The sequence below is a fragment of the Salvia hispanica genome, chromosome 3 (genome assembly GCF_029641045.1).
Source record: "Salvia hispanica isolate PSC_SH4W2 chromosome 3, Shi_PSC_v1, whole genome shotgun sequence".
NCBI classification, from domain to species: Eukaryota; Viridiplantae; Streptophyta; class Magnoliopsida; order Lamiales; family Lamiaceae; genus Salvia; species Salvia hispanica.
In genome coordinates, this window is record NC_142694.1 from 29,883,126 (window position 1) to 29,896,474 (window position 13,349).

The window sequence follows — 13,349 nt, forward strand, 5'->3', positions numbered from 1 at the left end:
TTCAGTTGTTGTATTAATTGGAGTCAAGTGGATGTATTATTATACGTGTACAGTAATTACTTGGAGTGAAGTGGATGTATTTATTTTAGTTGTAGTATTAATTGGAGTCAAGTGGATGTATTATTATACTTTGTGATAAGCAGCCGCAAAGGAGAAAATAGAGAAAAATAGGCGGCCATATTAAAAAAATACTATAGTAGCAAGTGAGATTGACAATTAGTGGATATAAGTTTCACTGATGTTTTAATTTTGTCAAGTTCTTGAAAAATATCTTGAAAGAATTAATTAATTCCAGTGCGTGGTTAAATTTAAATATTGCTCCACTTATTTTGTCCGGCAAGAGTGTGATATTATACAAACGTTGTTTGTTCACAAAAGAATTAATATGGTCTTTTTATTATAGTAATTAGTACATGGCCGGCCCTATCATACCCCAACTCATATATGGTGGAAATATTTTTCCACTAAAATCAAATTTTTTGTCGACAAGATGTGATTATATGAAAAAAGCAAAAATTAATGTAACCTTTTTTGCTAAATTGGCAAAATCAATACAAGTAACGACCACAATGCTACTGCTACTCGTCTATGTGTAGTCAATTAGGAAATTAATTGACAGTTGGCATATTCCAGCTAATTGATGTTAGCGCCAAACAAAAGGCTAATTAGCAAAAAGCAAAGCTTGTGACTTGTCGTTTCTTCACACCTCTAAAATTCAACTCAAACCCAACAAATTCTACTCTTGTTTATAGTTACATGAAAACTTCTACCCATATTTACACGTTGACTGAATATATATGTGTGATGTGTTGAGAATTCCTACCGTGATCTAATGATACGCAGTAGAAATTACAGAACAGTTAGAAATACTTACGTGCATTGAGTATATAACAGAACCGTTAGACATACATGTGCGTAGTTTGTTTCTTGTGATTAATCGAATCCACTACTTCGTTATCCATGTGCATTGTCAAACCGTTGCAGGAATCATTCATCGGTACACGGTTCAATCATAGAAAGCTAGGAAACCTCGGATTGAACATGTATATTATTTTTATGGCAAAATAAACATTCTGATACATTTTATTTCTCTACAATAGAAAGATATACCGTACGTATTTGCACCACGGGCTATTGGTCAGTGGGTTTGTTTCATTTTGTTTGCATTAACTAATTAAAGTTCAACTCTAACTAATTTAATTCTAATATCCTAATCCAGTCATATATCTTTGATAATGTACACGTCTAGACGATTATTGTGACATAACTATACAATAGAGTTACGTGATGAGTACTCCCTCCGTCCCATAAAAGATGTCACACTTGTGGGACGGCACCGGATTTTAGGAGGTTTTGTTTTATGTGTTAAATGGAGAGAGAAAATATAATTTTTATATTCATGTAAGAGATAACTTTTTCTAAAAAAGGAAAATGTGACATTTTTTGTGGAACAAACTAAAAAGAAAAGTGTGACATTTTTTCTGGGACGGAGGGACGAGGGAGTATAATTTACTTTTGAAAAAAAAATTTGGTTGTATCAAATTCTCACAAGAGGAAAGGATAGTAAAACGCTAAAATTAATATGAAAAGTGAAATCCAGGTAGACAGTCAGTTTATGCATGTGTGTCGTGTTTTGATTTTACCATAATTTGGAATTTTGGTTCACAACTGTAAGTGTACAACAATGCGGCGCTATGTATTGCATGGCCAGCTGGCGCATTAGTTCGGTTTATTGGTTGGTCGATTGCGTAATCAGCGCGCCTCGCCGTCCACAGTCGGCCCAACCCTCCTCTCTCCACCCGCCGCGTGGCATTTCCATACATATAAACTCAAATTAAGAGACTCCAGCCGTCACTGTATATACAAATACAATACACCCCAAAAAAAAAAGATTCCCCCAAACTTAATTTCACTCTTCGCCTATAAATACTCCCTCCAACAAACCAAACTTTAGCAATTCAAACAAACCCTTCCACAATTCTCCAATGACGTGGACGAGGGGTCCCACCATCGGCCGGGGCTCCACCGCGACGGTTTCCATAGCCACCACCTCCGCCGGCGACATCTTCGCCGTCAAATCCACCGATCTCGCTTCCTCCGCCCTGCTGAAAAAGGAGGAATCGTTCCTCTCTCAGCTCTCCTCTCCTCACATCATCCGCTGCTTAGGCTCTGATTGCGATAGATACGATTATAATTTGTTTCTAGAATATTCCGGCGGCGGCTCGCTCTCCGATCTGATCGGAAAGCGCGGAGGCTCGCTGGACGAGAAATCGATTCGATTTTACTCGAGGCAGCTGGTCGCCGGATTGGAGTATCTCCACCGCAGCGGCTTGGTGCACTGCGACATTAAAGGGCAGAACATCCTCGTCGGCGACGGGGTCAAAATCGCCGACTTCGGATGCGCCAAATGGGCGGGATCCGATGCGGTTTTTTCCGGTACGCCGGCGTATATGGCGCCGGAGGTCTGCCGCGGCGAGGAGCAGGGTTTTGCGGCGGATGTGTGGGCGGCGGGGTGCACGGTGGTGGAAATGGCCACCGGGCAGCATCCCTGGCCGGAGATGAAGGCTCCGGCGGCGGCGATTTACCGGATCGGGTTTTCCGGCGAGGCGCCGGAGCTGCCGGGGTGGTTTTCTGAAGAGGCGAGGGATTTTGTTGGGAAGTGTTTGGTGAGGGATCCGAGGAGGCGGTGGACGGCGGCGGAGCTGCTGCGGCATCCGTTTTTGGATTCGGCGGAGGAATTGACTCCGACGAGTGTGGTGGATCAAGGATTTTGGGATGAATTTGAGGTGGAGGAGATGGAGGCGTCGCCGTCGCCGTCGGATTCTCCGGTGGGGAGGATCGAAGCGTTGATCGGTGGTGGTGGTCCGAGGTGGTGGGATTTGGGGGAGGATGAAGAGTGGTTGATGGTTAGGGCTAATGAAGTTGAAGATTTGAATCATGATTTGATTGAAGAAGAAGAAGATATTGATTCGGTGAGGATTGGGGATGATTCTGGGTTTGATTTTTGGTGTGGAGATTGTGATTTTGTAACATCATCGTTTGGAGAGAAACAGAGTGTAAATTATGTTACTTATTTAATCTTATCAATTTTGAAGTTTATGTCAATGGAATTACTATTTCTTCACAAATTATTTACTACTATAAGGTGAGACAAAAAGTTTTATGGTGGAGAAGCATGATCATGAAAGAAAATAGATAAAGATGAGGAATATGTCGTCGCATAGTGACCGACCTAGAAAATAGAGTTCGTGTGGTCGAAATTTTTTTTTCAGTTTACACAATTAGATGTATGGTCTTTGTAGTGGCCAACTCTAACTCCTCTCTCCTCACACAACTTATCGGGAGATGAACTATCAATCCTGGGGTTATTTACCTTTTGTGGTAGAGTGGTAGGTAGAGTTCTGGTTTATAGAAGGAAGATTATAAGTTCAAAGTTCAAACTCTTCCGACCATAAATGTTTAAAATTTTAAGAGCATATCCACAATGGATGCTCCGGTGAACAATAAAAAAAAACTATAAATCCTACATTCTACAATAAAAATGAGACCTGATTAAGGTTGACTTTTTAAGTGAAAAAATTAAGTTGACTTTCTCATGGCAGGGGAGGTAGTGCAATTTTGACTTTGATTTTATAACAAAGTCTACCCTGCCTGTTCGAACAATTGGGCAGTTTCATGTGAACATAAAATACTTAAAGCATCGAAATAGGCAAGTTCCAAATATTTAAACTTTAAGCAAGTCAACTGTTATTTTATTAGAGAAATGCTAGAAAGTTAGGTAAATAGGCAAGGAGTATCAAATATGAAAACTTTAAACAAGTCAACTACTATTTTATTTGAGAAATATAAAGTTAGGTCAATAATAGTAGAACTCAACTAACATTAAAGATGATAAGTTGATTACTTTATTTGATTGTCGATTTGTTGTGATGGAAAATGGCACTTTGAGAAACTGGATTTTTAGCAAACCTTTAGTTAGCGAGTGTACTTTATTTAATCAAGAAAAGCATGATTCAAGAAAAATGTTGCAAGAATTCTTTTTTTCTTTTCATGGTCTTTTGCATATAAAGATTAGGTCCGATGCTATCCTAATCCGAAAGTGAGAAAAATTTAAAGACAACCAAGGTGTTGGCCAAGATACATTTTGAGTCTCATAAAAATATACATCTAAACCTATTCCATAAAAACATGTTCATTTATTTATTCTTTTTTACACTATTTCACTATAAATTATTGAAAAAAAATTTAGTATTAAAAATTTTACACAACAGTACTCCTAAAATGAGACAATTTCTGTCTATCGCCATATAAATAAGACTAAAGTATATAATTAGTCTCATATTTGCTCAAAAAACTTTTTGATCTTATAACATTAAGTGTGTTACTTTTTGTTCCTAAATAATATGTTTTTATTTATATTTAAAGGTTCTGTTAAAAAGTTAAGGTCAACCACATTTTGACCTAATTGATGAGTTAAATATAGACCAAAACATATTGTTTACAACTAAAAGCTAACAAATCCATTTAATTTTATTTTTTTATAAAAAAAAATAAAAAAAAGCGGGCAAAGCCCGAATACAATGACAAATCAACCTTTATTTATGATTAAAAGCTAACAAATTTATTATGTGTAGGATTGTATAGATTTTTTTTCAAATGTGCAAGACTAATTTTGGACTTTAAAACATGATTGACCATTAACTTTTAATGAAATCGTTGAATATGACCCAAAATATATTATTTAATAACAAAAAAAACACATTTAATATGTAAAACCAAAAAGTTAGACTTTATTACATAAACAATGGTTAAAGTGAGATAATTTCATTAAAAAAAATTTGTCCACATCAATATAGCTAAAAACAGTGTCCAAAGTTATATGCATATTTTTTTTTAGAATTGGTGAAATCTATACTCTCTCCGTTCACAAAAAATAGAGTACAATTACCATTTTTTGTTGTCCACAAAAAATAGAGCACGTTCATTTATGGAAAGTTTTCAACTAATAATAATCATACACATCATTCTACTAACACTACTTCTCACTTACTTTTTATTCTTCTCTCTTACTTTTTTTCCTTCTCTCTTACTTTACCAATTCTACATTAAAACTCGTATCATATACAAATTGCTCTATTTTTTGTGGACGGGGGGAGTATTATTTTTCTTGGTGGCAGTTATATTATTATAGGTTGTTTGCTCTGCAATATATATCTCATGATTAAATATGTATTGTATTTGGTTATGAGATTGAATCTCACAATTTAATTTATCTTAAGATGGATAATTAGTCATAGTGACTCCTCTCCAATTAAAATAATCTCACAACTTAATTCCAGATGGATTATCATATGAATGTATGATAATTAGTCATGACAACCAAATGACACCTTCAAGTATAATATTAGTCTCAAAATATCATTACTACTATTTCATAGTTTAATTACATAATTATCTCTAACAACAATTCACATCTTAATTGAGATGTGTAATACAAAATTGTAGTGGAGCATGAATCTTGAAGCTATATATAAACAATAGTAATAGATATTCCAATGTTATTCTATGGAATTTGTGTAAAACAAAATTGTAGTGGAGCATGAATCTTGAGGCTCTATATATGTAGGGAATATTACATGTTAGCTACGAATCCTATGATATATTATTGATCGAAGAAAACATTCGGAATTCCACTTGCTTCATCTCATTTATATAATTAGTTGACTCCCAAACACAACCACTATTAGTGCTTCATTACTTTATTTTCTTGTCATGTTTCATGTTATGTATATTTATTTGTTTCCACTTTGCCTGAGCTGCACTGCACGCTTTGTCTCCATTTTATTTTTCCCTCTTAAACTTGCATCTTAATTTCATCGCTTTAATTATTTTGGTCAACCCTAAATCTCAACACTATAGCATAATTAATTTTAGTTCTAACAACTTAAGTAAACATAGTCTTTGTGTCCTAATTATTTTACACCGACGACACAATTTAAAAAGTTGGCCTTAATTTCTTGAATTTTATTGAAGTCTACGTTGACATCTTCGTCATTTTATCCGAATTATTGTTTCTTTAACAAATTTACATTTTGATTGATTATAATTAATATGTATGTTTTGATAACCATTGAATATTATACCATACCCCCTAATGCAGATTGAGTTTTACCTACTCTAGCTGATAGAGAAAGTAGGTTCCAACTCTGTTTATAAGTTGAAAACTTTTGTAGAATAATGAATTCTCTATGAATATAATCAATTGGATGTGAAAATGATCAACTCAAGCAAACAAATTTTCTCCTCCCATATATTTTGAACTTGGGACCACAAATATATTCAGCAAATTGATGATTCAATTGTAAATTTTCACGATCGAATTAAGTAGTACTAGAAATAGTTACTACTAATAGTTTATAGTAATCTAATATTTATTTTTATTCTATCCAAACACTATATATAAAGAGAAAGCATCAACATGGAAGAAGTACTGTGGTATTCAAAAATTCATTAATGTGCACATAAAAAACAATGGTATATATGATTTCATCAAGATAAAGTTTTTGGACAAGTTATCAAAAAAAAAAATCATGCTATTAAGTATTAAATAAAGAGTGAACTGCATCATTAGTCCTTAACTTTTTGGATTGTGATATCATAGATCCCTAAAAAATATAGCATCAGAGAACTCTGACGTTTAATACAATCACGAATGATTTTTTTCGGACTAAAACATATCAGGCCCTATAAGGGCAATTTGTCACTCCATTATATTGCTGACATGTGATTTCTGTCACATTTCTTTCAGCAACTTCTTATGTAATTTCCTAATTAATTCTGGTACTTCATACGTAATTAAAATGTTGTCATTATTTACACTTTTTAATGTTTTTTAACAGATTTATCATTATGTGCATTAATTAATACTATGAAAATAATAAAATGCGACCTTTTTCTTACTTATAAAACTCATTTTCTGGTATTTTTCCGTGTTTCTATTTCCCCTAATTTTTCTTTGTTTTTTACCTTGGTCTGTGGATCAATTTTATTTATTATTAAACTATTCTTTGCAGTAAATTTACATTCTCTTAATTTCAAATACTACTATTAATAAAAAGAAAAATCTCCAACGTACGGAGTAGTAGAACTTATTAGTAAATCACATAAGAAGTTACTGACAGAATATGACAGAGTTCTATGTCAGTGAATATAGGGATTGTCAAAAATGCCCTTCAAGCCATTTTGACATTTTCGTCCAAAAAGTGGCTAAAAAACGTCATTCGTGATTAGATTTAATGTTAAGGAACTTTGGCGCTATTTTTATCGATTGGGGGCCGATGGTGTCACAACCCAAAATTAAGGACTAATGATGCAGTTTTTGATCAATCCTTTAATTTAAAAAATCATAAAGTTTGAATTTGTTTTTAGTTAACTCACGAGATAAAAGTTACGATAAATTGTACATGTAATACGAATGCCGAGATACACATGTGGATGCCATCATCAGCAAATTAAACAATAACGTACATTCATATATAAAAGATAGTGTCATTAACAAAGAAGTTTGATAATATCGTTTAGTTGAAAAAACAATAACAAAAGTATTATATATAGGCAACTAAATTTTTTCACCATTAAGTTAATTGAGAATAATCCAAACTCCAATATGTTTAATTATGAGGGTGACATTGGGTATAGAAAATATTGGCAATTATTATGTAGGCCTTTTAGACAAAGAGTAAGGGTTAAATATAGTCCTACATATGATGATTTTGTAATTTTGATCCTTAATATTACGTTTTGAATGATTCCGTCCACCATATTTAAAAACAGACCTTATTTAGTCCTTTTTGAACGACACTATTTAAAATTAACAGTTAACAGTTGTTTAGTCGATTTTGACCAGATTAGAGATTTAAATTAGAATTTTTAATTTTTTCAAGAATACTCTAAGATAGGTTGCTGACGTAGCAAGAGGAAATGGAGATAGACTCTGAGATAGGCTCCGGATTTAAGGTCATCATTGTGAATGCCCTTAGTGCAATGTGTAAAAGTGCATCTGCCATGCCTTTGCTTACTACTCCCTTCGTCCCGCTTAAGATGACACGTTTTCATTTTCAGTTTGTCCCAACCAAGATGACACATTTCCTTTTTTGGAAACTTTCTTTCTCCAATTAATACACTCAACCACGTTTACCCTACCCTATTAAAATATTCACCTTTCTTTCTCTCTATTTTAATACTTTCACCCACCTTTTCTCTCTTCAATTAAACACATTAACCAATTACTCCTAAAATCCCGTGCCGGCTAAGAATGTGTCATCTTAGCCGGGACGGAGGGAGTAATACATATGGCAAAAGTTATGACATTTGACAACACCATATAATTTGACTCTTTAAGAGCATTCATTATGGTGGTCGTCCGCCACTGCCGAGCGACCGGCCACCCCATCACCCATATCGGCCCCCTTTGTGGTGAGGGGGACGATCACCATTCTTCATCGCCTCCGCCCTGAAACCGATTCAGCGGCCGCGGCGATTATCTTTTTTGTAGTTTTATTCGCTTTTTATTCCCTATATATACCCCATCCCTACCAATTATTCACATTCATCTCACTTCATTTTATCTCATTTTACATTTTACTTATCTCTAGTGCAATGTTTTCAATGTTTTTAGTTTGTTTTTTTTTTTCTATATTTGTTTTAAATGTAGGATGTTTTTTTAATGAAAGTTCTTTTTTTTTTGAGTTATCTTTAATTTATTTATTTCACACCAACAATTAAAAGTGAAATATATAAAATAGTGGTGATGTAGAAATGAGCTAGACTGTGGGATGGGCTCCCATTGCACGGAGATAAGCTCTGGATGGGCTACTGATGTGGCAGGAGGAAATGGAGATAGGCTCTGAGATGAGCTCTGAGTTTAAGGCCACCACTGTGAATGTCCTAACAACTACTATTACTAAAATCTTTTTCTACTACTATCTCAAAATCTAATAAGAGTCCTATTTAATTTTAACACTAGTTTTTAAAAATATAAAGAAAAGTAGATAAATAAATTAGTACAATATGTGCACAAGAAGTTGTTTAAACGTGGAATCTACTTATTATTTAGAATAAAAATGAAATATAACTTGATTAAAAGGACTGACAAAAATGACAAAATAAAACTCTCAATTGATGCGAATAGAGTATATAACAACATTATCCATCCCAAAACCCAAGACCAAATTAAGATTAAATAGTAAGAGCATCTCCAATGGTCGGCGAGCGACCGGCTAGCCGATTTCCGGCGCTGGCCGGTCCGCTTGCCGAACCATTGTGGGCGGCGAGCGAGGAATCGGTGAAAAATTCGGCGAGCGCTCGCCGATTCCCGAGTGCTCGTCGAAGCGCTTGCCGATTGGCTAGTCACCATTGTAGGCTGGCAATTAGCGAGCGATCGGCCAGTGGTTTTTTTTTTATTATTATTATTATTATTTAATTTCCGAAACACTATATATACGCGATTTGAATGTCATTTTCATTTGCACCGCTTGTTTTAACGAGTTCTCTCTCTCTGAATTTCTGTACAAGAGCAATATCGCGAAATGAAGAACAACAATGACTCTCCTCCAGCCGAGCTCTCCCGCCTCGCGCGTCTACAAACGCAGGTGAACATGTGGAAAATCATAGGTGAATGGAAGGCGACAACTGACCCTGTGAAAAAGGGGCTTCTTTTTTATATCCTCCAGAGTATGCGGGCCGCAATGGCGGCTAGCGCACGTAGCGGCAACGACGGCGACGAGGAGTGAGGCGGGGCTCGTGTGTGGAAGCAGGAGGGTTTTTTTTTTAATTATGTAATTTTTTTAATGTACTTTTTTTTAATTTAAATAAAATTATTGCATTTTCCGTATTTTGTGTTTAATTCCGTAAATTTAGTTATTTTTTAATTTTGTTTGTTGTGGCTAGCCATCCTTTTGCTTGTCCAGTTGCTTGTCTTGATGATGTGGCAGAAGGAGTTTGTGGCTAGCTTATGGTTGGCCTATGGCTAGCCTATTGCTATTGTGGATGCTCGCAATTGATAATTCTAATTACGATCTTATGCTGACACTGCGGTGGTATCTAATTAATTAATACTCTCTTTGTCAATTATTTATAATACTCCTTTTGTCCAAAAAAATAGGGCAATTGATATGGCACGAGTTCTAATGTAAAATTGGTAAAGTAAGAGAAAAGGAAAAAAAGTAAGAGAAAAGGAGAAAAAATAAGTGAGAAGTAGTGTTAGTGGAATGATGTGTAGGGTTATTATTTGTTGAAAACTTTCCATAAATGAATGTGCTCTATTTTTTGTGGACGGCTAAAAAAGGTAAATGTGCCCTATTTTTTTGTGGACGGAGGGAGTATCATTTTGACTTCACACGGATTTAAAATTGTTTGATGTTGTAAAGAAAATGGTAAAATGAGTTAGTTGAATTTATTTCTTACTTTTATACAGTACGCTCTCCGTCCACGAATAGCAGTTCCATTTTTTCATTTTAGTACGTCCGCGAATAGAAATTCCAGTTAATTTTTACTATAAATGGTAATCAAATCCCACATTCCACTAACTTATTCCACTCACATTTCGTTTAAAACTAATATATATAAGTGAGACTAATATTCTACTAACTTTTTTCCACCCACTTTTCTTAACATTTCTTATAATCCGTGCCACCGAGAAATAAGACTCATAATGATGAACAAAAGGAGTATTTATTTTATAGTTGAATGATGAGTTCACTACCTAAAATGAAAAAAAAAAAGCGGGACTCTAAATCATGAATATCCTAAAATACAACTTTTAATCGGATACGAATGGAGTACTAGTATTATACTATTTATCTTAAAAATACAAGAAATCAAATAGAGTTCGATGTATACGTGTGTACAATTCTATGGAGTCGAGTTTGAGTTTGAATTTTTTTGAAGGAGTTTCTTAAACTTATAGTGATTATTAGTATGTGGATTGAATTGATTGAGCCAAGAAAGGATAGACATAAAAGAAAAAAAGAGGGAAAGATGTGGAATACTTTTAGAGTTCAATGTATACGCGGTCGAGTTTGAGTTTGAATTTTTTGAAGGAGTTTTTAAAACTTAAGTGATTATTAATATGTGGATAAAACTGATTGAGCTAATGAAGGATAGACATAAAAGAAAATTATGGGAAAGATGTGAATTAATTAATATGTTGAATGGGCAGCCGACCAGCCACAAGAGTTGCATTGCATTTCTGCAACTTTGTCACGTTTAAATTTATCAAACAACCCAACATATATACGATGCCTTGTCACCCTTGTCTCTCAAATATCACTTTCAACTCAACAACTAGTATTTCTTTCACACTCATCTCTTCAAAAAGCTTCTTTAATTAATTTGTTACTGCTCTATTCTCACAAACATGCATGTTCAAATTCTCTTTCTTGTTTTAGTGTTTTTAATGTAAAAAGTAAAAACCACTCAATGATTCCTACTTTTATGCTAACAAATGCAGAAGTTGCATCATCATCCAATTGTATTTTTCTAATTACAATTTCATCCAAATCATCGTCTAGAATGAGCGGAAATTTTATTATGGTTTAATAAATCGGTATTTTGTTCAAACTCTAAATAACCTAACACTAGAAATCCACGCGAAATTAATTAAGCATCTAAAGCTCACCAAAGAGTTAAGAAACCACAGATAGGTTTTTACTATTACAATCCAAGAGTCCATTTTGTAGTGGGGCTAGGATTTCGCTGGGTTGGATGCAAAATGAGTTTATGGAAGCGGATTAGCCTTGATACTATATAATCATGTCCCATGTTTTGTAACATTGGTAAATTAAATAATGATCATATCCATGGTTTGGTAGCAAACCCGTCACTTTATATTGTACTTTCTTTTGTCAATTTTGTCCCCAAAAAATTGTTGTTAAACCCCTTTTGCCCCTTACAGAAACCCTACTTAATTTAGCTAAATTCCCTCCCGCCATTCTCTGCTATTCAGGCACGCATTCTTAAAAATTTCGCAACAAGAAAATAAGCTTCTAAATTGAATATGATTGCAAACCACAAGCAAATAGAGGATCACATGGGGAATTCTTACAAAGAGAATGAAATAAGCTTCTAAACTGAAGCAATTTTTGCTGCACAATTTTTGCGGTAATTTTTGTCTTGAGTTTTTGCAAAGAGGTTGAGTTTTACAGATAGTACAATTTTTGCAAAAAGTTTGAGTTTTTGCTGCAAAAACACTACTAATTGGGTTATTATATTACCTTGGGTAATCTTCGATTGAAGATCCCTGCTATTCCACAAACTCCTTCGCCTTATGCTCTCGTAGATAATTCGCTTCTCAGGTACCGATTTGATTTTTTTGGTGATTACGAAGCAAGAGTATAAACCCTGAAATTTGTCATGGATAGAAACCTCCTATTTTCCTATACGAACAGTGAAATTCGGCGGGTCACATGGGTTGAATCCCTGGTCATTCAGACTATGTGTAAAAGGTACCAAACTGCTGGAAATAATATGATAAACTATCCAATCAAGCCGTGTCTTCTCTACAATTAAAACGGGCCCTAAAGAAACTACCCTTTTAAAATACATTTATGAAAATAGGGTAGTGATAAAATGCAAATTTATATATTGTACAAACTCAAAAAAACTCCTCAACCCAACTTCAACACTGTTTCAATACAATATCAATACAGTGTAAAATTTCAAGATTTGAATGTCAACACAACATCAATCTTTGACTACCGTTGAAATTCTGTTGACATTTTCCTATTGATGTTTTTTTGTGATCTGTTGACATTTTTCAATAGTTCAGATCATAATTTTGAGTTTGTACAATATTTAGAGTTTTGGTTTGATCACAATCGAAAATAAATATAGTAGTATATATTTTAAAACTATAGCTGATCGCAAAAGAAAAACGTTTAATGCAACTATTTAAATAACGTCCAAAATAATAAACACTATCATAATCAAATCTTTTCCTGACATTCAAATTGATAACACTTTATAATCAAATCCAAAACAATATATGAAGTCATAGTCAGCTTTGTCTTCATTTCTTGAAACCTCATTGTTGGGCAACGAGAATGTTTGACGGTTTTTTTTCGTTTGAAAGTAGGGTTTCGAAAGTTTTGTTCTTTATAATTCTATTTTGAATATAAATTAAATATAATTTCAATATATGTGGTAAGGGGCATATTAGGGTGTCTTCACCTCTTAAAATAACACCTACCACCATTCCTAGTCAATCATTTGTATACGTGGACGAATAATAAGCTGTCATGTGGCAAAAAAAAAAAGTTAAAAAAGACGGTCAGCAATATGTTGTACACTAT

The 13,349-nt window shown here is 34.2% G+C and overlaps 1 protein-coding gene across 1 annotated transcript; it reads left to right on the forward strand.

Moving 5' to 3' along the window:
• The first annotated feature begins 1,876 nt into the window (after positions 1-1,876).
• LOC125212160 (mitogen-activated protein kinase kinase kinase 18) lies at positions 1,877-3,440 on the forward strand. The gene has a single exon (XM_048112248.2). It carries the CDS (start codon positions 1,986-1,988, stop codon positions 3,147-3,149), a length of 1,164 nt encoding a protein of 387 aa, XP_047968205.1. The 5' UTR covers positions 1,877-1,985; the 3' UTR covers positions 3,150-3,440.
• Positions 3,441-13,349: the final 9,909 nt, after the last annotated feature.